The 27,419-nt window shown below is 42.0% G+C and overlaps 1 protein-coding gene across 2 annotated transcripts in view; it reads right to left on the bottom strand.

Moving 5' to 3' along the window:
- zgc:158260 (uncharacterized protein LOC571389 homolog) overlaps positions 1-23,972 on the bottom strand; it is a 49,875-nt gene extending 25,903 nt beyond the window's left edge. The window contains exons 1-7 of one of the 2 annotated variants that reach the window (XM_041193057.1): positions 23,647-23,971; positions 22,395-22,773; positions 20,193-20,332; positions 17,922-18,081; positions 15,911-16,099; positions 14,161-14,319; positions 7,680-7,757 (exon numbers count right to left, since the gene is read on the bottom strand). In XM_041193057.1, coding sequence (XP_041048991.1) covers positions 7,680-7,757; positions 14,161-14,319; positions 15,911-16,099; positions 17,922-18,081; positions 20,193-20,332; positions 22,395-22,773; positions 23,647-23,732 — 1,191 coding nt within the window. In that variant the 5' untranslated portion in view covers positions 23,733-23,971. Of the gene's footprint in view, positions 1-7,679; positions 7,758-12,775; positions 12,860-14,160; positions 14,320-15,910; positions 16,100-17,921; positions 18,082-20,192; positions 20,333-22,394; positions 22,774-23,646 lie in introns of those variants that run through there. The other variant, XM_041193067.1, reaches the window with a different exon arrangement.
- Positions 23,973-27,419: the final 3,447 nt, after the last annotated feature.

Below are 27,419 nucleotides of genomic sequence, written 5' to 3'. Positions count from 1 at the left end.
AGCTTATATTTCACCCCTCTCCTTGGATTCACCCAGTTCCGTTGAAGTGACATGAGGACTCGAAACGTCAACTCTTTTCTTCTCCGCTGATGCTGCCAGACCTGCTGAGTTTTTCCAGGTGATTCTGTTTTTGTTTTGGATTTCCAGCATCCACAGTTTTTTGTTTTTATCATGTGTGAAAATATGTTAGCTTACTGCATAGCACTGACTAAAACCTTGCAAAGTTTTCATTCTTAGTTAAAAGAAGAGCAGAAGAAGCAACTGCTGAGGTCTGCCATACCTACGAGCCAGGGGACCACGTGTTCCTAAAGACCTTACGTCTGAAGAATTGTCTGGAACCTCGTTGGGAGGGACCGTACCTGGTGCTTTTGACTACCAATACGGCTTTAAAGCTTGAAGGGAAACCAACGTGGATACATGCCTCTCACTGCAAAAACGTCCCTGCAACAGAAGGATGTGTGGAACCCTGTGACAGGGTAAGCAGTTCTTAAAGGAATAATCCAAAGTGCTAAAACCAAGAGACTAAGCTATTAACTGCTTCAAAATATACAATACAAAGAAGAAACTGTCACACTAGAAAATCGCACCACAATGCTTTGCTAAAATTATGGTTTTGATTTTTGCAGGAGCATGTATAGTAAAATGTAACCTAAAGCCGGGAGAGCCAAACTGCTCTCTAAGCCAGGGGACTGGCCAAAGGGAAACAGGCACCATCGGAAAACAGGTATATGATCATTCAGAAGCAATAACATGTGTCAGAGGGAACCTAGGGTGTTACAACTGTGCAGGCAAGTTTGTAAATTTAAAAACTAACCCATGCAGACGGTTAGCTATACTTTGATCACCACTGAACCTGCTGCCACTACAGTAACTACCTCGGGGCACGCGGAATGTCTCAGAAATAACACAGACATAGTGACCCTAAGTACGGGATTGGTGGCAATACCTGAAAGAGAAAGAGTAGTGATAATACCAGGGTACACTCATGTAAAGATAGTAGCAAATCTGACCAAGCTCAATATGCCAGAATGGTGCCCTAATGGACTAAGGAACTTGCATACTAAACTATTAAGAGAAGAAAACAAAAATAAAAATACCTGGAAAAACTCAGCAGATCTGACAGCATCTGCGGAGAGGAACACAGTTAACATTTCAAGTCCATATAACTCTTCAACATAACTAAGAGAAAATGGAAAAGAGGTGAAATATCGGACAGAAGAGCAATACTTCTTCAAGGATTTCCAGCATCCACAGTTTTTTGCTTTTATCTTAGTGTTCAATTGACTGTCACTTCACTTCAAGGAATGCCTACTTTGAAGAGGTATTGCTCTTCTCTCCGATATTTCACCTCTTTTCTATTTTTCCTTAGTTCTGTTGAAGAGTCATACGAACTCGAAACATTAACTGTGTTCCTCTCCGCAGATGCTGTCAGACCTGCTGAGTTTTTCCAGGTATTTTTATTTTTGTTTTGGATTTCCAGCATCCGCAGTTTTTTGCTTTTATATTAAGAGAAGTTAGCCAAACAGGATTAAAATTGAACGTTGAAAAGGAACAATTAGTAAGTGCCACAACCACAAATCCCACTCAAAAGCACTGAGAAAAGAGGTTTTCTAGAGGTAGCAGAAATAGGATATGCAGCAGAAACTGCCATGTAAATACCTTAGATATAGGTGCATTGCAAACAGAGATTGACGAACTAAAGACCCATGTGAAACAGATAGCTCAGGAACAATATAATGTCCAAGTAGAATCAGCCCAGACTAGCAAGCAATTAACTGTCCTTATCCAGGAAGGGTTAAAACGCCTGAAGCCAGTAACAAATACAATAAATGCACTGATAGAGCAGCAGGAAGGTGAGGAAACGAAAGAAACAACGGGTGCTGTATGCACCTTGTATGGGTCTTGGGTGCTGGCTCAGGTGGACAAAAATTTACTACATCTTAAAACGCATCAAGTACCGGATTGGATAGGAGAAAGGGCTTTACAGAAATGGACAGAATTCCCCTTGACGAATGTTAAGGATGTCTCCCTAGCAATTCGCATTCCTCACCACGCTAAGAATAATGCAAAGAGATAGATAATTTTAGGAATGATTTTGCATATACCAAAAACTAAGGATAATATGTTAAGATCACGAGATTATAGAATTGAGAATATAGGCTGGGTAAAGGAAAAAGTGTGGCTAACAATACCAGAAGTACCCAGAAACAGAAGCTATCTGTTTCACATGGGTCTTTAGTTCGTCAATCTCTGTTTGCAATGCACTACAAGGGGATTACAGAGAGGCAGATGCCAGAAGATGGAGGACATATGACTGTGTCCACACTATGCCCTTATGAACGAGATGTGTGGGCTGCATCACTGGAAAGATTGTAAGATACAAGTTAACCCCACCAAACATAACGGGTCGCACTTTGTTAAGACACATAATTCAACTCATGATTATGTAGTAACTACAAATTTGATTTACCTAGTACGAAATAAAACGTGTGTTCCACCAAGCTACAATGTGATTATTAAAAACCCTAAGGAACAATTGAGCTTTGGGAGCAATAGCATAGACCCATTAACAAAGGATACAGATATAGAAATAGAAGCCAACATTGTAAGGGTGGATAATGATGTGAAATACGCAAATTTGTGCCAAATCCGCTGCCTACCATCCCACCTCTGAATGCGGATTGGGAACAATTTATAAGTGAAGCAGAAAAATATAAGTCACCGATGGAGTGAATTAGAACAAAAAATTAAGTCAGAACAAGACAAGGCAGAAGAACTCTTGAGAGCAGGATCATGGTGGGAGAGAATATGGAACTGGGGTATGAATGTAAATGTACACCCTTGGTTGAGAATATCTTCCCATGTGCTAGTTATCCTCCAAGCATTAGTTATACTCACTTTGATCATCCTAGCGATTGTCTTAAAGAAAAAGATAAATGATTGGACAGCAAACCGACTTAAGAAAGACTTGGCCTTGTTAGAGGTTAATACCCACCAGTCTGAATATGACAGACTATAAGGATTGTCCTTTAAAGGATAAAAGGGAGGAATGTGGAATAAAGCTTTAGTCAGCTAAATCGTCTAATGGGTTAAATGGTCTAAAAGTGATTATATTGTAGTATGGTAATTTATGTAATCTTTACTAATCAAGCAGTGTAAACTAATCACAAGGAGTATCTTTGAAAAGTTTGTGGTTACAACTGCATCCTGTAATGTACTAAATGAAACAATGGTGCCCTGATTAAATCTGCTGATATGGTAATTTATGTAATCTTTATCTAACACAGTTGTGGTTAAACTGTCTCATTGTGAAATGTACCATCTGCCTGTAATTGTATTACTGCATTCTCCCTTTGATTGTGCTAACCATGACATAACTGTGATTTCTTGATGTATGAACCATATATGGTATGAATTTCCTGTTATGAGCAGTATAAATGACGCTGGATTCTCTGTTCAGGATGTTAGACTGACTGGGAACCACATGTGGTGTCCTGAGCAGCCGACTCTCAAGCATGCCTGAATAAATATAGTTTTGCTTCTAACAAGTCAGTGTTCTCGTAGTTGTGTCATGATTCGACACGTGGATGACACCTTCCATCACTTTCCTAATGATTGAGTGTAGACTGATGGGGCAATAATTGGCCAGATTGGATTTTCCTGGGTTTTTTTGTGGACCGGATATACCTGGGCAATTTTCCACATTGCCAGGTAGATGCCAGTGCTGTAGTTGTATTGGAACAGCTTGGTTAAGGGCGCGTCAAGTTCTGGAGCAAAAATTTTCAGTACTATTGCTAGAATTTGTCTAGGTTCATAGCCGTTGCAATATCCAGTGCCTTCAGCTGTTTCCTTGTATCACGTGGAGTGAATCAGATTGGCTGAAGACTGGCAACTGTCATGCTGGGGGCCTTTGGAAGAGGCCGAGATGAATCAGCTTATAATTTAACAACAGTGGAATTTAGAGGTGGTGGTGGTGAGGTGGAGTTTGGTGTGTTCAGTGGACATTTGAAAACTAACGCTGTGCTTTCGGATGATGCCGAGGGGCAGCGTGTAGATAAGAAATAGGATGGGGCCAAGGATACATCCTTGGGGGACACCAAAGACAACAGCCAGTGCAGGAGCAGTAAGAGAAGCCATTGCAAGTGATTCTCTGCAGGGCTATAATTAAATAGATAAGAATGAAACCAGATGACAGCAGTCCCAACCAGCTGGACAACAGTGGAGAGACATTGGAGTGGATTGGTGTGGTCAAGCATATCAAAGACTGGAGACAGGTTGGGAAGGATGAAGAGGGAATGTTTACCATTGCCATGGTCACATAGGATGTCTTTTGACCATGGTACTATGGAAAAAACGGAAACCTGATTGGAGGGATTCAAACATGGCATTCCAGGAAAGATGGAATTGAATTTCGGTGGCAACAGCGTATTCAAGGACTTTGGGGAGGAAAGGGAAGTTAGGAATGGGACGGTAGTTTGCAAGGATGGTTGGCTCTTTGGTACAAGGGGTGATGACAGCAGATTTAAAAGGACAGAGGGACAACATCAGAAGAGAGAGCACTACTTACAATATTGGCTAACATAGGGACCAGGAGGGGAAGTTGGATGATCAGCAGTTTAGTGGGAATAGGATAGATGGAACAGAAGGTGGGTCCTATGGACAAAATAAGACCAAAGGCGTCGTGAGGAGAGAAACCAGAGAAAAGTGCATATGTGGGGCCAGGGCTGGGTTGAGCATTATATAGGAAGTTTGGCCAGGTGGGCTCTAGGAAGGTAGGGATGCAACAGAGGATTGTCTTGATCTCAGTGACAAAGAAATCCCTAAGTTCCTCGCACTTCTTGTTGGTGGTGAGAGTGGAGGGGACAGGGGAGAGCAGTTTAAGATGATAGTCGGCAGTAAAGAAGCCAGGGAATTATCTTTGCATTCCAGGCTGATCCTGGACAGCAGACTCTGCCTAATAATACTAGTTTTATTTTGGGAATTTAGCCGGTAATATTCAAGAACTATAATCTTCGTTGTCTAATTCGGGACTGTTGGTGGCACATAGATGCTGGAGGAGCAATTGGTACTGGTCTCAAAGGGAACAAATTTAGTTTTGGGAGGATTTGTCAGAAGCACCAAAAAGCCAAGAAAACTTGTCCGCCATGACACTAACAATAAGAAGAGTTAGTCAAGCAGCATGCTTAAGTATCATCTGCTCACCTCTAGGACTTGGGTTTGATTCCACCCAAATTAAGGAAATAAAAATCTTTACATTAGGCTATTTTAGCTAACAGAGATGCATTGCCTATTCAGTACCCAACAAATATTCTACGTAATTTAGTGTCAATTAGTGTCTGACCATGACTACAACGCACTGGTACAATAGATACTTGTCTTCTGTGGCTTGTGCTGATATTTGTTAGGATTTACTCTGCCTGTGCCATACCAAACCCTAGAGTACACATCGCTAATAATAGATCCAAAATTGGAAAACTCCTACATTCCTCAACATTGATGTTGCTCATCTGCATTACAAATATAATTCAGCAAAGCATTATATAAAAATTGCCACATGTTCCCATGGCCTCTTGCAGTGTGTACAGTGCAAGAGTGCAAAATAACATTTAAGTGGGATTCACTAATTTAAGAGGGAGTCTATCACAGCTACACTGATTCCACACTACACTAACATCAATATTTCACATTAAGCTGTTTGAAAGCAATATTATTTTCTGCTTTTAGGAATGCCTGTGTATTCAGAGCAAGAAAGTAAATTAAAATTGTCACATATCAGCCTGAATTTTTGTCAAGATGGAGGGGCTAAATGCTGCCAGAGCTCTGAATCTAGGAGTTCTGTCCCAAACCTAGAATCCATCATTTTCGCTGGGTAAAGGGGAATGGGGGCGGGATGCATTTCATAATCATGTGATTAAAAAGTCTAGCTGCCTTCACTCAGAAGCAGTTTTCATCATCAAAGTTTCTGAACATGGGCTTTATGAATTTGAGGAAAAGATCTAAACCTGCTGAAGTTCTTTAGAGAGGTCAGGAACCCTTTTGGAGATGTCAGGTATCTCTTTGGGATTGTTAAGAGTAGACATGAATGTGCATAAAAGTGTATAATGTCTGTGGAACTATCAAGCTGTCAAGTAATTTAAATCCCCTGCTCTTTAAATCTTGCAACAAAAAGAAACCCTGCAGTTGAAAAATAAATCAGTGCTTGCAATTTCAATTGATGTTTTTTGAGATAAGCCTGTGGATTGTCATTATTGTATTAGTGCTGCTTGATTGATTCTACAAGCTGTCATTATAACAGAAGGGGGCCTATAAATTCAGTTGGATTGACAGTTCAATGTGATTATAAAATGATTAACTGTCTTCGATGTGGGGATATGAATACAGATGTTTGGTTTATAAGGGATTAAGTACTTGAAGTGATTTAAATGTATTGAATGGGCTTTTATCAATGGGAATATTTTTAATATAGTCAAGTCTGTAGTAGATAATTTGAACTTTATTTTATCTCAGCAAGGCTCCAGTGCTCTGCTGATGGTAGATAATGCATGAGTTGGCATGGAGGATTTAAGGGAAAAGGGTGATGGGTCATGGGTTGGCATACATTGGCACTAAATTGGCATAAGGGCTTTAAGGGGCCATTAGCATGAGTGGGGAGTCATGTGTTGGCATGTAGGCTATGAGGGTTGGCATGGAGGGGTGGGTGGAGAGGAATAGATTGGCATGAAGGTAATGAGGGGCCATAGGGTGGGTAGGGTGCATAAGTTGGCATGGAGGGTGCATGGGGAGTGGGTGAGGAAGTGTGAGGGGTGAGGGTTGGAGACCCTTACTGTTTTTATTATAACTGGGACAAAGTCCCAGAACACTGGGGCAGGCCTCTTAAACAGTCTCCTCAGCTCTCAGCAGCACAGGCGGTGACCTCTGCACTGTTTCTGAGGGCAGTGGGCTTAACTCCAGTTAGCCACAACCGCAACCACCACCCCCACCCACCCACTTCCACTCTACCTCCAAAACAAAAATCCAAACATTTGGGGAGGTTTTCCCTGAGTTGGGTTTTTCCAGACTCTGCACTCTGCCACCACCACCACGCCCCCCCCCCCCCCCCCCCCCCCCCCCCAAACTACTCAGGAGTGAAAATTTGGCTCTTAGTCTCAATGGAATCTGTGGAAGGCTTGGACAAGTAGATAGTGATCAAAGCCTTATATTTGTGTACCACCGCATTATATAGAACTGTGATTTTTTTTTATTATTCATCACTGCCCAGGCCTGCATTTATTGCCCATCCCTAATTGCCCTTGTTCAGAGGGCATTTAAGAGTCAACCACATTGCTGTGGGTCTGGAGTCACATGTAGGTCAGACCAGTTAAGGGTGGCAGATTTCCTTCCTAAAGGGCACTAGTGATCCAGATGGGCTGTTTTGCGACAATGATTTCATGGTCATCATCAGACTTATAATTCCAGATTTTTATTGAATTCAAATTTCACGATTTGCCAGGATTCAAACCCAGGTCCCCACAGCATTACTCTAGGTCTCTAGAATACTAGTCCAGTGACAATACCACTATGCTACCACCCTAGATTTTATATTGGTCTCATTTCACATATCAACCAATATTTCTGCATTGACAACTTTGTTCCACCTGGGCAAGCTGCTATGTATTTATGCTTTGTTAGTTTCTCTTTACCTGTGGTCTCCTGTGTCCTTTAGCCTTGGTGTATTTCATGAAAGATGTTGTTGCATGAAGCCTTTTTATTTCTTCATCCTTCAAAGAAAACGATAAGGTGCAAAGGAGACACATCAGGTTACTGCTCACCACATTCCTCTTCCCATTTGCTTCTCCCTTCTACCAATCCTCAGGGCTATCCTCAAGTATTACTATTGTCCAACTTCGTCAAGATGTTTGACTATTCAGTCCTACGGAGTAATGGTAATGTCAGGTAGCACAGGAGAAGATGCTTCAGCAACTGCTCCCTTCTTACTTTCTTAGATAGATAGGTAGATAATTAGCCATAGTCCATGGAAGACCATCGACATCTCTTTCCATTAGAGAGACAATTGGTTAATTCAGTGGTTTGCAAATTATGGGTCGTGACCCCCAGTGGGGTCATAGGACAAGCAATTGGGGTCACGAGCTCTGAGGCAGCAATGGTGGCTGTGGAGCGGAGACTCAGATTTGACAGTCCTGGGATCTGCTGCGTTGTCCCTTTAAATGTGTGGTTTTTTTGCCCATGGGCGTGGCCTAATCCATTGAACTCTGAGGCCCGATCACTGACACCAATGGAGCCTGCAAAATGGTCGGTGTCTGAGATGTTCTTTGTGCCAGTATTCCTGCTGTTTGAACCCCCACCCTGCTCAACTACTTTCCCCACTACCCCCAATTTTCACTCAAGCGTCACACCAAGTTTGAAGCCTTAAAATGAGGTCACTGCAGATAAAAAAGTTTGGGAGACACAGAGTTGTTTACTCCTGAAATATGAAACGAAGGCTTACTTTAATCTTTCATGACCACTGAATTCCTCAAAGAGCTTTATAGCCAATTATGTATTTTTAAAATGTAGTCGCTGTTGTAATGTAGGAAATGCTGCAGCCAGCACACAAGCTCCCAAAAACAGCAATGTGACAATGACCAGATAATCACTTTCTTATGAGGTTGACTGAGGGATAAATTTTGGCCAGGACACCATGAATAACTCTTCTGGGAGGGCAGATGAGGCCTCGGTTTAATGTCACATCTGAAGATGGCATCTCTGGCACTGCAGCATTCCCTGAGGATTACGTTGGAGTGTCAGCCTTGATTTTTCTGCTCAAGTCCTGGGGGGGGGACTTGAACCCAAAATTGTTTGATGCAGAGTCAAAAGTGCTACCGACTGAGCCACAACTAACACTAACCAAGCAGTAGCCAAGGCTTTCAGCCTCATTTGACATAGAAACAAATATTTATTTGCAGATTATCTCCTATTCTATGTGCAAAATACTACCTGCACACCATACAAACCAAACTCGGCTGTTGATTTTTAAACCCTGTTGTAAAACCGGGTATCAGTGATACGTTCAAGGTTAGTTTTTCTCCTTCAATATCCTTTTCCATTGTAATCATTATAAAGTATTGTTTATTAGTGTTCAATCACAGTAATCGTTTAATAATGTTTTTTCAATAGCTTTACATATGAACAGATTCTAGCAATGGAATGGAAGTCTAAGCAGTGTCAAAAGTCTTCTATGCGAATGAAAATATTTTGAACAAGTAAATGTAACAATTAGGTTGTTTAGCTTCCAAAATAATCAACCAGTTTATGATTAATATGAGGCAGTGTGAACTCCTGGAGTTGAATGAAGTCCACATTAATTTGAGAACATTACTACAGTGCATGTATTTATCTCCATGTAGTCTCCTGTCATTGCTGATTCTGCCTGATGGATTCATCCTTCAGTTGGGATGCTAAGGGAAGGGTGGACGGTGAACTCCACCACAGTTGCCATTATGATCACAGACAGGAGGTGCATTGTAGACATTTGGACCTGGATTTTTGCCAAATCCGGATGACTTGGGAGCCATTTAAAAATGGTGGGTGGGTCCCAATTCCAAGATTCCCAACTTCATTCCCAGGCTTTCCAATTTTCAGGGGTGCCTTTTTAGGGTGCGAGCTGGTTTGGCTCGTGAGCCTGTACCGGCACCCCTGACCTGGCTGGCTCTACTACAGAGATTGGCATGAACTGCTCCTCCACAATCTTCATGGATTTTTCTAAGAGTTGCGGTTCACAGCATCTCAGAGGTGTTGTGAACCATAGTCTGCATGAGGGAACTTTTTGAAAAGTAAGTTCAAAAGGTCCTCCTCATGCCCCCTATGTCAGACTATGCCCCTCTACCCATCCCCATGGCCCCTCATGCCCCCTCTACCAAGCTATAGCACTTCCAATCGCATTGACCATAGCTTGGCATGAGGAGCCATGGGGGAGTGGGTGAAGGCATAGCCTGGCATGGGGGCATGAGGTGGCATGGATGGAGCATGGGGGGTGTGCGTGGGCTGAGGGCTGGAGGGCCTTAATTTTTTCACTATAGCTGGGACAAAGTCCCACAGCCTTTTAAACAGCCTGCCTCTGCATGCAGCAGACTCTTTCGCTGCCTCCGACCTCCTTCCCAAGTTGGCTGGCCCAACAGCCCCAGCAATGAAGATCCCACCTTTGCAGGCACTTTCTCTGAGGAGGGTGTGTGAAGCCAGGAAGGGTCATGCCTGACTAACTTGATTGAATTTTTTGAGGGAGTAACAAGGAGGACTGATGAGGGTAGTGCAGTTGATGGGGGCTGAATTTTACGTGCCTTCGCTGGGCGTGTTTTCAGTGGGAGGGCACGTAAAATAGGGGAAGTAGTGCAGGTGCCAACCCCACCACCTTCCTGCCCTCCCCTGAACTTACCCCCATAATACAGGAGTTTGGCGGGCACTGAAATTGGCAGCCCACCCGCCATATTTAAATAAATAATCAAAGGTTAGTTGAGCTTGTTAACAAGCCAGTTGTCCCTGACAATATGCAGCCCATGCCATAATATGGTTGGCATGGGCAGTCAGGTGAGAGTGGGTTTTCCAAAAAACTTTTTAAAAGGGCAGTAAGGAAGGAGGAAGGGGTGGTAATATCTTCGGTGGGGGGGCGGTGGTCCCTTAGGATAGAATCCCCCTGTTTCTTCCTACCCTCCTGCTCTGTAAAACACATCATCCGCACACCCCCCTCCCCCAACCCCCACCCCACTCCCTTTCTGAACTGCCCAAACCCTCCCCGCCCAAAACTCCGGACTTACCTTGCTCTGGAATCGATGGGCCTTTTTCTTGGGCCTGATTGCAGTCCTGGCAGCACCCATTAATGTGTTCTTGGCGCTGGCAGGACTCCTGGGGCTGCTGGTCAATCCAATTGGCTGGCAGTTCCAATGGGCGGGACTTTCCCCACTGGCAGTCAATTTAGCCCACCTGCAGCACGTTATGGCTGTGGGGCAGGCTGCCATGGAGCGAGTCTGCTCCACCCCGACATTGCTTCCGGAGGGGTGAGGGGGAGCAACCTGTCCACCCCCGCATAATATGCTGCCATGGTCTACATTAATTTTAGCAAGGCTTTTGACAATGTTCCACATGGCAGACTTGTTAAAAAAATAAAAGCCCTAAGGGATCCAGGGGAATGTAGCAAACTGGACACAAAATTGGCTCAGTGGCAAGAAACAAAGCGTAACTGTTGACTTGTGTTTTTGCTACTGAAAGGCTGTTTCCAATGAGGTTCCGCAGGGCTCAGTACTAGGTCCTGGCTTTTCGTGGTATATATTAACAACTAGACATAAATGTAGGATGAATGATCAAGAAGTCTGTAGATGACACAAAAAATTGGTCATGCAATAGATAGCAAAGAGGATTGCTGTAGGCTGCAGGAAGATATCAATGGACTGGTCAAGTGGGCAGAAAAGTAGCAAATGGAATTCAACCCAGAGAAGTGTGAGATGATACATTTGGGGAGGTCAGACAAGGCAAAGGAATACACGATAAATGGGAGGTTACTAAGAGGTGTAGAGGAAGTGAGGGACCTTGCAGTGAATGTCCACAGATCCCTGAAGGTAGCAGGACAAATTGATAAAGTGGTTAAGAAGGCATATGGAAATCTTGCCTTTATTAGTTGAGGCATAGAATTTAAGAGCAGGGAGGTTATGCCGGAACTATATAAAACATTATTTAGGCCACAAGTTGAGTACCATGTGCAGTGCTTGTCACCTCATTACAGAAAGGGTGTAATTGCTAGAGATGGTACAGAGGAGATTTATGAGGATTGGAAAATTGTGCAATGAGGAAAGATTGGAAAGACTGGGGTTGTCCTTGAAACAGAGAAACCTGAGGGGTGATTTGATTGAGATGTACAAAATTGTGAGGGGCCTGGATATTAAGGGCCTATTTACCTTAGCAGGGAGGTCACTTACTGGGGGTAGATTTAATGTGATTGGTAGAAGGATTAGAGGGGAGATGAGGAAAAACTTTACACCCAGAGGATGATACGGGTCTGAAACCCAGTGCCTGAAAAGGTGATAGAGGCAGAAACCTTCATCCCATTTAAAAGGGCCTGGATGTGCACCTGAAGTGCCGTAACCTACAGGCCAAATGCTGGAAAGTGAGATTAGGCTGGGTGGCTAATTTTTTGGCTTTCGCAGACACAATGGGTCAAGTGGCCTCCTTCTGTGCCGTAAACTTTCTATGTTTCTAATTTTCCTGACTCCCACGACCCAACTTGGTGATGAAAATCCAGGCCTTGAACTTGACTTGCTAGACCCCTGTGCTGAGATGAAGATCTCTATTGTTGTGCAGTGCTCCATCCAGTGGTTAAACCCAGAATTGATAGATTTCCCATCTTGTTTCCCAAACAGGCTGATCGAGGGCAAATTTTACTTGTACTAGGGTTAAATGGGCAACTGTGTATCAACAATCTGTTTCGCATCTGCCCTGTAACGGAAATGAAAATCGGAAGGGGTGTAAAATGGCTGCTGATTTGCTAATACCTGTTTTACACGATTGTATAAAGTTACAATTAGTCCCTTTGAATTCAAGACTGGAATTTGTACAAATCCTTACAGGATTTCAGTGTTCCCCAAAAAATCTACTAAGCCACTATCAATAATTATTGCTTGACTCAAACAGATGGCTTTTTCTTCTGATCCAGAAACATTAACTCAGTTTGCCAACATAACCGCAAACAAAATCTTACAGTGTATTAAGGCTTTTGACAACATAATATGGCACTAAATAAATACAAGTCTTACTTTAATTTAATTAATTCCCAACTGCATGACTGCAGTCACTGTCATGTATGTGGCTCCCATGCCTGATCGCCTTTGAGTGATCCCTGAGGAAAAATGTGAATGAAATATTCTGCAAAGTCAATTAGCTTGCTGACAGTCCCTATCTAAGCCACACATGAAAGATGGCCCCTTGGGGGAGGCACAAGTGGTTGGTCTGTATCCATTGCCCTGCCACCTACATGAGTCACCAACTTCTAGAGAGGAGGAGAGAAAACTGAAAATAAAAAATAAAATAAATATTTATTAATGAATAATCAAGCTAACTCACAAATTTGAAAGCCTAATATTGCCAAGACAATTAAATATACTTTGGCCAGAATTTTGACCTTGATGGGCGAGCGGGCAGCCGAACTCCGCAGCCGAAACGGGGCCAGCCGCCATTTTGAGTGGGTGGGCCAATTAAGGCCTGCCCAGCGGCATCCCCAACGGGAAGCACTAAAACTTTAAAAATAGAGAAAGAAAAACCTTATTAACATATCCCCCTCATGTGACACTGTCACAGAAGATGGGACATGTCAATAAATACGAGTGAAACTTTAATAAACTTTTTAAAAACTGAAATGAAACCTCATCCCGCCAGCGGATGAGATTTTATCTTTTTTTAGAAGCCCGCTAGGGCTTCTGGCTTGCCCACCACCCTTAAGGTTGGATGGGCAGGTCTTTCAATGAGCTTAATGATCCTGTCAATGGCCTCAATTGGCCATTGACAGGTTGGCGGGCGGACAGCTGATTTCACTGTCCGCCCGCCTTCCTAAAAATTTAAATGGACCGGGATGACATCGGGGGTTCCTCCCGACGTCATCCCGTGTCATCTTCCTGTCAGTGAGTGGGCCCTGCCCCCAAGTCACCAATGGGAAAATTCTGGCCTTTGTGTTCATTTGTTCATTCATAAGACAATCACATGCTATGGAGTTCAGCCCATTAGAGGCTGATGCTAGAAAATGGTAAGAAGACCAGACATTAAAAAGCACTTAGGTTTCTAAAATGGGAACCACAATGACCAGCAGAATTTATGATGCTACATTATTAGAGTTTTCCTTTTATTATTTTCCCCTATCCAAAAACTCTAGCCTGGGATATTCCTTTAAATAGTGCTCTCTGTATAAATAAGTTAGTTTCAACAGGACGACCATGCTACTTAAATTGGTGAAAAGCAGTATTACTAAATCGATGCCACCAAATGGACACAGGCTACTTATTTACATGAAAAAATTTTTGGCTTCTATCACATGGTCTTTTCTTATTGAACAGAAAAATCTATTAGATTAAAATAGTCTTACAAGAGACACATAAAATCAGGTGACTTGGTGAGTCATTTGCAAAACTAAATAAGGTAAATAACTACCTTCTCTTCAGCTCCTTCAGGTAAACGCGATTTGTTTTGCTGAGCCACAGATTCGGGAGCTAACAGAGGTTCATCAGCTCTTCTTTTCGTCCATGTCTTTGGGTCCAAATACCACGCTCCATATATATATTTATACCCATTTGAGTGGTTGGATTCCTGCTAAAATATGAACACAACTCAAACTGAATAAACGTTTTTCTCTGTGATTTTATATGAAGACATGCAAGCTACCTATATAATATAAATGCAAATTACTTTCTACAATATTACCTTATTTCATGTAAAGAATCAGCAGTCATGCAGAAGCACAATACAAAACAAAACTTTCCATTTGTCCTTTTAGCTACGCCTCATACTGTGTCCAGTTTTCGTCCCTTCATTTGATGGGGGATATTAAGGCTTTGGTAAAGGTACAGAGAAGGGACAAGAGACTGATTCCCAGTTTAGAACACTTTAGCTCTCTGGATAGACTGAAAGAGAAAGGCCTATATACTTTAGAAAAGTGTCAACTCACGGGTTATTTGATTTAAATTCTATGAATAAATAGACAATATTGTGTTTGTGTGGACAAATTATTTCAACCCTCTCTCCCTTGGGTCACAACAGTCCTAATGGTGTTGGTTTCCAGAGTTCCTTTTCAACTGACCAACCAGTGGCCACTTTTGGGAAAACACCCAGCTCTTTAGTGTCTCCATGCTATTCACGCAGCTTTCCAGGTATTAGACCATTTTAACCAGCTTGTACAGTACATTCAAGGACTTCGGTCTCCTTTTCTGCTAAACAGAACAATTGACCTCTTCCTGACAGCGATTTGCTTCATCTCCTCACAAGAATTCTCTGCGTTCCTCTTTCTGTCTCTGTCTGCTTTCTCTTTGTGTCTGCATCTGTGCACTGATTGCATTCACCCTCTTGCTTCTCTGCTTGTAACTCCCCTTTCTGTCTGTGGCTCTCATTTTTATTTGCCAGCTACTCGCTTTTTTCTTAACTTCAGAATTGATACCACTTCCAGGTGAAGGATTGCCAGGTCACATGGACTAGTATTTCTTATACAAGAAAATTACAATTGATCCCTTTACAATTGATGCAAATTATTAAAAATCCTTTACAAACATTAATAATTACAGATTCCACAGACCTTTTAAAGAAATTACAAATTTTCCTTACTGTACAGCTTCTTGATCAAAGGTTGTTGCACAATCTTGAGGCAGAAAGTGAGACTCACAGCAAATGCAGAGGAGTTGATATGCTTCACAATCACCATACTCAAAAGGAGAAACATTCTATCAGCAAAGTGTGTGGAATTTGGCATTATGTTTTCTTAGAGTAGGCAGCTCTGAACTGACTCTTAAGTTCGTCCAAAGTTGCAACTCCTATCAAAATGAATGAAACTGATTCAGAACGCACATGGCTGCTTCCCATCAGTGACCTTAAGTGGCAGCTCCAAGACAGGTAATAGAAATTTTAATCAAAATAAAACAACAATTTCTTTCCATGTAGATCTTGGGTGATTAAACAAGTACCTGGAATTTTTGAAAGGTTCTCCCAATTGCCAACCATAAATTAGGTCGAAGATCAGCAGAATCCCCAGAGAAACAGTACAAACAGTAAGATATCAGGAGAATCTTGAGAAATTTTTCTCCCAAAGTATTCTGCCTGGATTTTTTTCCCCTCTAAACATTAGATTAGTGAAAGAAGTGCTCACTGTTTTTCAAGAAACAGATTGATAGTCAATTGTAAATAGTCTGCTTACCAAGTCAGTGGTTTTGCGGGTCTTAACTGAAGGTCGTGGCGGAGGGATTCCCACGATCATCCTTAACTCTCGAGGAATGTTGGTCAGCTGCATCACTTGGATAGGTATAGTAAGGGCAGTATTCATTTCATAATCACTGGCAAAAAGGCTCATGATCATAGACTCTTCTATATTGTTGTTCTCTCCACCCTTTATAGCACAAGCAATTTATGAAATAAACTATGTCATTATCATTGCATACAGTTTGATATGTAAACTAGTTGCAAAGTAAGTAGGGCCTTTTCTTATTTGAGAATTGGGGGGAAGAATCCTCGAGTGACGCTTAAATGCATTGCTTAATGTAGTAAAGTGCCCCACAGACCACTGCAGTCCTAGAATCAAACTCTTCCCTTTGCTGAGTTAGATGAGCACAGAATGGATTGCCTTAGAGGTACTATATAAATTCCTCAAGGCTCTCCCATTTAAATGGTTGGTATTTAAGAAAACTTCCAGAGGTGGTAGTTGAGCTGCCCTAGTAGGGATAAACCTGCCATATCCTCATAGCAGTACAGTAGTGATCAATAACTCAGCAGAGTGAAGAAAATTGAACCTGCATCCCATCTTGCTCCAACACTTATTCAACTGCGCCACCCACCACATACTGATTATGGTTAATTTTCTATTACATTGCCTTTAATAAAACATTGAGAAAGTTGATTTATATTAGCAGTAAACCATAAAACAGAGGAGAGACATTCTGAAATTTAAAGTTTCAGTCTTACAGTATGAGGCAGATCGGATAATCACCTTCAAAAGCATTCTTTGAGTTTGGACCAAACCAGGCTAGCAGGGCCCCCAGATGAGAAAGAAATAACCTGCATTTATAAAGCAGCTTTCATAATCTCAGACTGTCCCAAGGCACTTTAGGGCTAATGATTTACTTTGGAAGTGTAGCCACTGTTGCAATATAGGAATTGCAGGTCTTTAACTAATTTTGGAATGTTACAAAGTACTAGTAAGAAATCAAGAGGATGCATTTCCTTGAAGTTTCTCCTACTCTGCTGCCATAATTACCACAGTGGTTAGCTGGCAGAAATCCTATTCACCCAACATGTGTAACTGGGTTTCCACCAGCATTGCGGAGCCAAGATGGAAAAAGGCCAGAGGAAACTCACTCCCCAAGTATTCTATTACTGTATTCATTCTGCTAATAATCCCATTTTGTTTTAAATCCATCTCTTAATAAATTTTAACAAGTAATTTTCATCGTGAATCATTAGGACTCTCAAGTGTGTTATTTTCCACTGATTTCAGAGAAATAAGGTGTTATATGGTTATTTATATTGGGTAATGAGGTTATATTGTCTACCACATACACAGATCTGAAGAGGATTTATTGCTTGCCCCAGGCATCTTAGCTATCTGCATGCAATGTCAATTTTCAGTTCATAGGCAAAAGGCACAAATGTTTCCTATGTGCTCCCAAGGAATGCAAGATACCTTGTTGTGAGGAGGGATTAATGTTTGAAAGTGAGACAGATTTGTTGTTGCAAATCTATATACATGGATTAGTACTAAATTACAATTTTGAGTCCCTAATTATTTACATGTAAAAATGTGTTTACTTGTGATAAATCAACATGAATCCTCTTTTAATAATTTCTTCTTCCAGACTTGCTGGATTCCCAGATTTTGGTCTGAAAAATGCAATGCTGAATAAATATTTTTTGAAATGAAAAACTCATGGCACAAGCTGTGAAGATTGATTTTTTTTGTTTCCTATTGTCTTTTACAACTTGTTTTGTTTACAATTCTTCTTGTTACTGTGTTGTAATCATCCTTTGAAGGTATTGTGTCTTCTAAGCAAAAGCAGGATTCACATGAAAAAGAGGTCATCACCGATAGCGGGAACATGTCCCAGCAACCAACACTTCACCAAAATAGTTTTTTTCAAGAGATCGTTTCATCAACAATACTCTGTTAAACTCCATTGCAACACATTAATTATCTTATTCATATACATTCTACATACCAGAGAAGCAACCCAGTCACAAAATTCCTTTGTTATTTGTTTTATTTCCTCATCTTGTTGTGGTGGTGTGTCCCATTTTAGTTTGGTTTTCTGGTCTTCTTTCTGTGTCCCTCTGAATACAATCCACTTATAGGGGTTTCTATGCTTTAACTCTTCGCTGCTGTACAATCCAAGCACCAATAATTATTGAAATTGCTTGTTTCAATAGAAGGAGTACATCATTCTAAGGCTGAATGATTTAGTATTTGCAATAAAAATACTTTAAACTTGTGATTCATGCTGAGCTTTGGCTTTGCAAAAAGTCATCAGATTTACAAAATCACCTTTTGAATCCACCATTGTTTTGCAACACTTAACAGCCAGAATTGGTGATTAAACAGGTATGTGGGTTTATGGCATAGACATTCCAAACTAACAACAGGGATGCAAAGTTCCACCCCTGATCTGATCCCTTCCTTCTTCCAGTACATCTGCCACACTTACCATGCCTAATACACAGACACCCACTGCAGAAAACTGAAGTAAACAAAGCAGGTTTTAAAAATGACTTAGGTTCAAGCATGATGTATACACATATGTAGGTTTTTAAAATCCCCCAGGGTTTCTTCCTAAATTGGTTTTGTGCCTTTCCCAGGAGATGGAATGAGTAGGGGTGGAGGTGGGTAATGACTTTGTGCATTGGGTACATCAGGCCAGGCTCTGTGGACCAGCTGGTCTTGACCTGCCCTTCTGTTTCATTTCTTTGTATAAAAAAGGTCAAAAATTCTTGGAGCATTTCTTTGCAGCCAAAAGTTGACAGGACAGGATCCTCTGTACTAGCCTACTGTGATCCTGACTCTGCTCCAAGTTCTAGGGTAGGAAGCATTTCAATATGGGGACATGTGTATCTGCACTGATAGTAGCACAAATCCAATTTCACCTTGTTGTTGCATTACATGGCTAGCTATTCCAGCTGAAGATTCCTCACTACACAAACACATTGAAGAAATTTGTCAGTAAAACTTTCCCAACAGCAATTGATCATTCTGCAATCAAGGCTTTTAAAAAAACAGCATTTAATGTGATTATAGCCCCTATTTTCTCCAGGATCTGGTCCTGCCACACCAATATGTCTGCATCTTGCAATGCATACCTAGCATAGCTTTGGAGCTATTTGGGGCAGCACTGGCAGGATGGGGTTGCCAGCTCACGTTCCTCTGATAAAATCCACACTGAGGATGTGCAGGCAGACATGTGAAGCACCGACTCCCATTTCCAATGGAAATTGCCAATATGAGAAAAAAGGAAAGACACCAGACAGAGACGGATTCCGTCCCACAATTTAGCCCACCCATTCCAAATGCACTGCCACTCTCTCAAACCCAGGATTTCAGTGCCATAGCGTTTTAAACCACAGTTTTCTTTCATTAGTATTGTGCTGCATTCAATATGAGCAGGAAAAAAGTCGTGCAACAGGTACTGCAGCACTACAAGTACTGCTCCAAGATGATCATGGAAAGATGCGTACAGAAAAGTGGAAAGACAGTGATATTTTTTCAACATAGCTATTGTTCATAGCAAACAGAAGGGGGTCATTTCTGTAAGGATTCTCCAACGCATCAGCCAAAATTTTAGTGGAAAATCCATGCTGTTTTTCTGGGATTTCCAAAAATCTTTTACTAAAGTTATGGCAGAGAATTGGCAGAATCACAAAATTCCCAAATTATAGCCATGCTGCTACAAGGAAGAAAAAAAAATAATTTCTGTAGCCTTCCTTAGAGTGCAGTAAGTGGCCTGGAAACAGGCTCAAACAAAAGGAGGCACATGGCAAGAAGACCAGGAGGAGGATAAAATTGGAGGAGGGAACAGGCAGATGCTTCATTAAGACAAAAAAAGGTTCAAATTTCAAGGGATGTGGGCTTCACTGGCTGAGCCAGCATTTATTGCCCATCCCTAATTACCCTTGAGAAGGTGGTGGTGAGCTGCCTTCTTGAACTGCTACAGTCCAAATGATGTAGGTACACCCACAGTGCTGTTAGGAAGGGAGTTCCAGGGTTTTGATCCAGCGATGGTGAAGGAACAGCGATATATTTCCAAGTCAGGATGGTGAGTGACTTGGAGGGGAACTTCCAGGTGGTGGTGTTCCCATCTATCTGCTGCCCTTGACCTCCTAGGTGGTAGTGGTCATGGATTTGAAAGGTGCTGTCTAAGCAGCCTTAATTTAGAATCTCATCACATGCTGCTTTTAAAAGTTGTACTTCATTAAAAACACAGAAGTATGGAGGTACTTACTCTTCTGAGCATTTTGCACTGCGTGCCTTCTTTTTCAGTTTCTTAACCTTCTGCTTCACTTCAGCAGGTACCTCTACACAAATATCCTCACTAGTCAAGAGCATCTCAGGGTCCAGAATACCTACAATTTCCTCAAAGAGCTGGATTGAAAATATTTTTGTTATTCTTCTGGTGAAAAGTACATGTCTTTAAAATTCTTGTTTCTATTCCTAGTTAATCAACTAACAAGAAGGTTGACTCAGGTGACAGCACTGTCTGTGGCTCAGGTTCAAACTTCACACCAGGATTTGTGCTTAGGCTAGGCTGAGACCCCAGTGTAATACCTAGCAAGCACTTGCAGTGATGCCATTTTTTGGGTGGAGCGCTAAATTGAAGTTTTGACTACCTGTTTCAGTAGTTTTAGGTACAGTTTAAATGCACAATAATGTGGCTCTCTCTTACACATGTAGAGTTTATCTGCAGAAGCCAGAGACTACCATACCCAATTAGTCTGAAAAAATGTCTAAATTTGGGGTTGCAGTACAGCCACAAAGAGAGGAACAGACTTTTGGGGAAACTCCTGCAGAGACTTATAACATTAAATTAATTGTATGGATTTAGCCATTTTATCACAAATGATTGAACCTTTTATGTAATTATGTTATAATTGTTATATACTAAAGAGCATCAGTTACCTAAGATTACAACTTTTTTTCAAACTAAGCAATGTTTTACACTGCAGCATTAGAATTGGCCCACTTTCTTACCTATTTTGCAATAAATAAGTAGTTAAATTCCTTAGTTGATCCAAACAGAAAAACATGACATTTTTCTGCATCAGACAAATTTGTGATATGTCCTACGTAAGTTTTTTAACTTTATGCATGTGATTTTAATCATGCCCACCCACCCAAAATAGGTTGGCAGACAGTTAAAATTACTTGTGGAAATTACCCACCAAGTTCGGCTTTCTTTCTGCAGGATCCACTTTTAACCTGCTTAGAATAGACCCACTTTAAATATGCAGATTGTCATAATAATAAAAGAAAAATGCCAAATTGCATCCGGAAATATTGGACTTTAAAAATAAGACATGAGTTTTTTTTAAATGCACACAAGCCGCTGGCTGAAATGCTGCAGTGACTCCCTAAGAGATAATGTAACCCCACCCTGTTTCCAGACAAGGTACTTCTAAAGACATTGAGAAACTAACTGCTCCCTCCAGTAGAGGCAATGGGACATAATGGGAGATGAGTATCAGCTCATCAAGAAATCCTGTGAGCAATTCCCAGACAGATTTGTAAATTCGCTTCCAATTTGGAATATACAAAGAAGGGATTAAACACGAGCTGAAAAGCTGCCCCAGTGTATGTCTGTTGGTGGGTGTTCTGCGAGAGAGCAAGTGCTGGAAGTTTGACTCAGAAGTCACACACAGTACTCCTGCAAATCACCATTTTGCAGGTGTCCCGATCTCTCTCCCTCTCTACCGAATTCAACACTACTGGAACCTCGAAACTGACTATTCATCTACTGGAGTCAACTCTACTGGAATCTCAAAACTGACTATTCGTCTACCAGAGTCAATTCTACTGGAATCTCGAATCATAACGGCTGCAACACTCAATCACTTATTCCCCACGAGTCAAGAACAGTTCTGCTATATATATGTATTCACTTACTTCAAGCTAAATTCTTACTTTTAACCAGTATGACCACTTATGCATGTGTTTTATCCTTTCTCGCCTTAGTAGTTAATAAACTTACTCTTACCTTTAACTCAAGAAATCTGATCAAATGGGCTCCTTCAAAACCAGAACAATTGGGTCAGGGAAAAAGATATCCGCGAAAGGGATCCCTATTCGATTAAATGTTTTTGGGGTGGGGGGGGGGCTGCTGAATAAAGACAGGGACCCTGTTCATCCTTCCTCACCCAGGCATAACAATTTGGGGGTGTGCCAGCCAGACAGTGACAAATTGAGGGGTCTTACCTGGATCAACAACTTTGGGGGACCTCAGCTGAGGGTGGGTCGTAACAAGATTGAATAACAATGATATCATCAGAGCCTGACTGCTATTTTAACCCAAAGCCTAAAGGGGAAAGTGCCTTCCCCACTAAGTTAAACTAACAGGAAAAGGAGGTGGGATCATAGAAGGCTCAAAAAGGTGATTTAGTTAAAAATTAAAATCAGAAAATGCCAGTTTTTTGTCCAAGTTATTTCGTACCTCAGGAGGTATTCCTTCTTCCAGATGCGGATAAAGAGCTAATGGGTGCTGGCTCAGGCCATATTCAATCTCTTCCATCTGTTCTCTCCTTGTCTGTTGTAATGGTAAAGACTTGGAAAAACATATCTGTGATTTAGTCAGCCTCTTTGACACATTCTGAGCAGGTCTGAAACTTTCTGCCACGTCCTTGAGAAAAGGACTAAGACCAGCGCCTTTCTCACTGTGTATTATCGCTAAATCCTCTTCTGACTGAGGTGGATACCCATCACGAAAATCGTCCAACCCATTTTTCAGGAACCGCCATCGATGTCCATTCAAAGCGTCAGACAGCGAGTTATGATTCTTTCTTAGGTACTTTGTCTTTAACCTCTCTTTGTACCTACAATTTGAAATAAGTTTTCAGTTTCATTCATTACCTGGAGCTGTGCTTGACTATATCTTGTCCTTTTCCTCAAAACAGCCCTGGATTTACAGGGCATATTATTTTTATAAGGTCAGGTACACAATCAATATTATGTCCCCTCCAGTAGTAGCTCTATTCTGCTGTTCATAGATTCCTACAATAGAAGGGGAAGGGATGGCCTGGGCCAAATGCAAGTGGACTTAGTGGGGACAGCGAGGACAGAATATGCAGGTGCAATTGGTTGCAAATTATTTTGAATGCTTGTGCAGAAAGCAATGGAACTGGACAAGGAAGGTGGCACTTCATGGGCAGTCATGGAAAAATGCATGGATTAGGAAGAAATGCAGGAATAAGAGGCACAAGGTGATGCTATCAGAGGGTGCACTGCAGTGACCCTCATGTGTTTCAGTGGTAATGTCATGAAACTCAGAACTGCAGCCAGATCCTTTGCACGAGTTGGGAGGCATTCATGCTGCTTACAACCTCACTCTTTCTAGCTAAATATCTGACCAAAGGAGGCCAAACAAAAACTTCCCTTCTCTGCTCCAAATCTTGAAACAACAGCTCAGCGAAATCATCATCTTTCCCCAGTCCTGTCTAACACCTCTTTTCAGAAAATAAGGATGGCTCTTTGCCAAGTAGTCTCTTGCAAGGCGGAAGAAGGTACTTCAGATTATAACGGCTGCAGCAGCACTTAACCGGCCTCCTTCAGAGAGGCAGAAACGAATCCCTGCTGGCTAGGTTCGCACGATGCTTGTTATTCTCAATCTGAAATAAAGAAATTAGCCACTGCTGGACCAGGCTACCTCAACAATAACATGGCACTGAACATTAGAGGAAATCACTTACCACGGCTGAGGAAGAGGCTCCTTGTCGGAACGCACTTTGCTTAACCCGGATTTCTCAACAAGAAACGTGTTGTACTTATGGGCCATAGCGGCTGATTTGTGCTGCTTTCCGAAAAGTCACGGTTAACTGCAGACAGCAAATGAAGGTGCCTCCCTGGCCGGCCCTGAGTTCCCGCCTGTCCTGCAGCCAGACATCAAGAACCTGGCACCAAGAGTAAACACGGTTGCTAGGAGACCCAATTGTGGCAGCAAACCCCGGATGGAGCATTCTGTCTTCACCAAACCTCGGGAGACTGGCAAGTATCCCACATATCATCGGACAGCAGAGGAAGCTCAGCAGGTCTGGCAGCATCTGCGGAGAGGAACACAGTTAACGTTTCGAGTCCGAATGACCCTTCAACAGAACTTAATCTGAAATAAAGAAATTGGGTCATTATAACTGTGCTCCTCTCCGCAGATGCTGCCAGACCTGCTGAGTTTTACCAGGTGTTTTTGTTTTGGATTTCCAGCATCCGCTGTTTTTTTTTGCTTTTATTATAGCAGAGGAAGCTGTTCGCCTATTTGTGTCTCACGGCTCTTTGAAAGGCTAAAACAAAAACAAAAACAGAATAACCTGGAAAAACTCAGCAGGTCTGGCAGCATCGGCGGAGAAGAAAAGAGTTGACGTTTCGAGTCCTCATGACCCTTCGACAGAACTTGAGTTCGAGTTCAAGAAAGAGTTGAAATATAAGCTGGTTTAAGGTGTGTGTGTGTGTGGGGGGGGGGGGGGCAGAGAGTGAGTGAGGTGGAGGGGGGGTGTGGTTGTAGGGACAAACAAGCAGTGATAGAAGCAGATCATCAAAAGATGTCAACAACAATAGAACAAAAGAACACATAGGTGTTAAAGTTGGTGATATTATCTAAACGAATGCGCTAATTAAGAATGGATGGTAGGGCACTCAAGGTATAGCTGTAGTGGGGGTGGGGAGAGCATAAAAGATTTAAAAAATTTTTTTTAAAAAAATGGAAATAGGTGGGAAATTTATTTATTTATATAATTTATTGGGGAAAAAAAAGGGAAGGGGGAAATAGAAAGGGGGTGGGGATGGGGGAGAGAGCTCACGACCTAAAGTTGTTGAATTCAATATTCAGTCCGGGAGGCTGTAAAGTGCCTAGTCGGAAGATGAGGTGTTGTTCCTCCAGTTTGCGTTGGGCTTCACTGGAACAATGCAGCAAGCCAAGGACAGACATGTGGGCAAGAGAGCAGGGTGGAGTGTTAAAATGGCAAGCGACAGGGAGGTTTGGGTCATTCTTGCGGACACTCCTCTACATTGGAGAGACCAATCGTAAACTGGGCGACCGCTTTGCAGAACACCTGCGGTCTGTAAATCTCTTCTACCTCTCCATGACATACTTCCTAAAGTGTGGTGTCTAGAATTGTACACAATACTCCAATGTTTTATAATGATTTGGTACAACTTCCTTGCTTTTGTGTTGATATCTCTGTTTATAAATTCAAGGATCCCAGATACTTTTAAAATCAATTTTATCAACTTGTACTGCTACCTTTAAAGATTTGTTTATGCGAACCTCAGGGGCGGAATCTTCAGCTTGGCAAGCAGGGGTGGGGCCCACTCACCGAGGTGCAAACTGACATGTGGTGACGTTGGGCATGCGTTCCAATGTCATGGCGTATCATTCAGATTTTCAGTTCGGCGGGCACGCAGCCGAGTCAGCTGCGCGCCCGCTGAGCTATCAAAGGCCTATTAAGGCCAGTTAACTGTCAATTAAAACAATAAACTGAGCCACCCGTCCAACCTCAGGTTGACAGGCAAGCGAAGAGCCCAGACGGCCCTCGCACTTTTCATAGAACCTCATCCACGGGCGGTTTGAGGTTTCATGAAGGTTTTTAAAGGTTTGAAAAATGTTTTAATAAAATTCACAGACATGTTCCAGCTCATGCGACAGTTTCACATGAGGGGACATGTCCTTAAATTTTTTTTTTCCCTTATAAAAATTTTTTACACTTAAACTAATCTCCCTGAGGCAGCTCCGTGCTTCAGGGAGATTTCTGTGTTCTTTTGTGCACATGCAAAAGACCTCAGCCTTCTCCCCCCGCCCACACAGGGAGCGCTCAGCGCTTCCGGACATGTGTCACGCTGAGCGGGCCTTAATTGGCTCGCCCATGTAAAATAGCGGCACCCTGCCAATCACAGGCAATGATCAGCTGCACGCATGCCCGCACCCACTCCCAAGAGGAAATTCTCCCCCAGGTTTCTTCATTCCTGCAACCTCTCTAAAATTCAACTGCTTGGTTTGTATTTCCTCTTTCTTCCTTCTGAAATGCATCACAAAAATTTAATCTGCCATTTGTCTGTCCATTTTACCAATTTGTCCTCCTGAAATCTGCTATAATCCTCTTCAGTGTTAACTATGTTTCCAACTTTTGTGCAAACTTTGAAATTATGCCTCCTATACCCAAGTCGAGTTTATTAATATGTATCAAAAAAAGCAGTGGTCTTAATACGAACCTGTAGGGGAAACCATTATAGTCCTTCAGTCTGATAAACAATCATTCACTGATTTACAGGGAGATGATGGTGTAGTGGTAATGTCACTGGATTATTAGTCCAGAGCCCCAGGCCAATGCTGTGGGGACATGGGTTCAAATTCCACCATGGCAGCTGGTGGAACTTGAATTCAGTTAATAAACCTGGAATATAAAGCTAGTGACCATGAAACTATCATCAATTGTTATAAAAACCCATCTGTCGTTTAGGGAAGGAAATCTGCTGTCCTTGCCTGATCTGGGCTACATTTGACGCCACAGCAATGTGGTTGACTTTGAACTGCTTTCTGTAATGGCCTAGCAAGCTACTCAGTTCAAAGGCAATTTAGGATGGACAACAAATGCTGTCCTTGCTGGTGACACCCATATCCCATGAAAGAATTTTTAAAAAGTCTCTGCTTTCTGGTTCTTAGCCAATTGCACATCAATACAGCCATTGCCCCTTGTCACAACAGTAGATTATAGCCCCAAGTTACTTATGGACATATTGAACTTCTTAAGGAAGATGTTTTTTAAAAGACATACAAGCAAAGCCACTGAGCAAAAGCTGGCTGAGAATGTAAAGTAACCACCCTCTGGAAAATTCTTATGTGGATTATACTTGACCGACTAGTCCATTGAGAACATGGAATGTTGCACCTAAAAAGATGTCAAGGCCTACTTCAGACAGAGACACTTGAAAGGAAGAGATGAAATGCAAAAGACTGAACTTTAATTTCCTGTGGTTGCGGAAACAAAGGAGACTGATTACCATATCTCAGCAGAAACCATCTCCTGTTGAGTTAATCTCAGAATGTGAAAATGATCTGAGTCGAAAGAAAACGGACTCTGGGCAAAAGACATGTTTGTTTTTTCCCTTCCAGGAATACACAAAGAAAGAGTTAAAAAGATAGCTGCAGATCTGATCTGTGTGTTCTCGATCTGGTGTGTTAGTACGTGCTAGTGAGAGTCACAGCAGGAGATCGACTAGGCACCCCTTTGCAGCTTGTAGGCAAAAGCTCTCCCCTCTCTCGCTGTCGCTGGAGGCAAGTCAGCAAAACCACAGTCAAAAAGGAAATAGGACAGCTAACCTACAGAACCAAGTGTCTTCAAACCAATTGTTAAGCTGCCAAAGTTAGCTGTACTGGAATCACCCAACTTAACAGTCACAAAGTTTCACCATCTACTCTAATGGACTGATTCATATATATTTTTAAATTTTTATTTGGACTCAACTTCTCATTTCT

This window comes from Carcharodon carcharias, chromosome 1 (genome assembly GCF_017639515.1).
Source record: "Carcharodon carcharias isolate sCarCar2 chromosome 1, sCarCar2.pri, whole genome shotgun sequence".
NCBI classification, from domain to species: domain Eukaryota; kingdom Metazoa; phylum Chordata; class Chondrichthyes; order Lamniformes; family Lamnidae; genus Carcharodon; species Carcharodon carcharias.
Note: the sequence above shows the minus strand (reverse complement) of the source record. Positions and strands in the feature narration are given on the sequence as shown.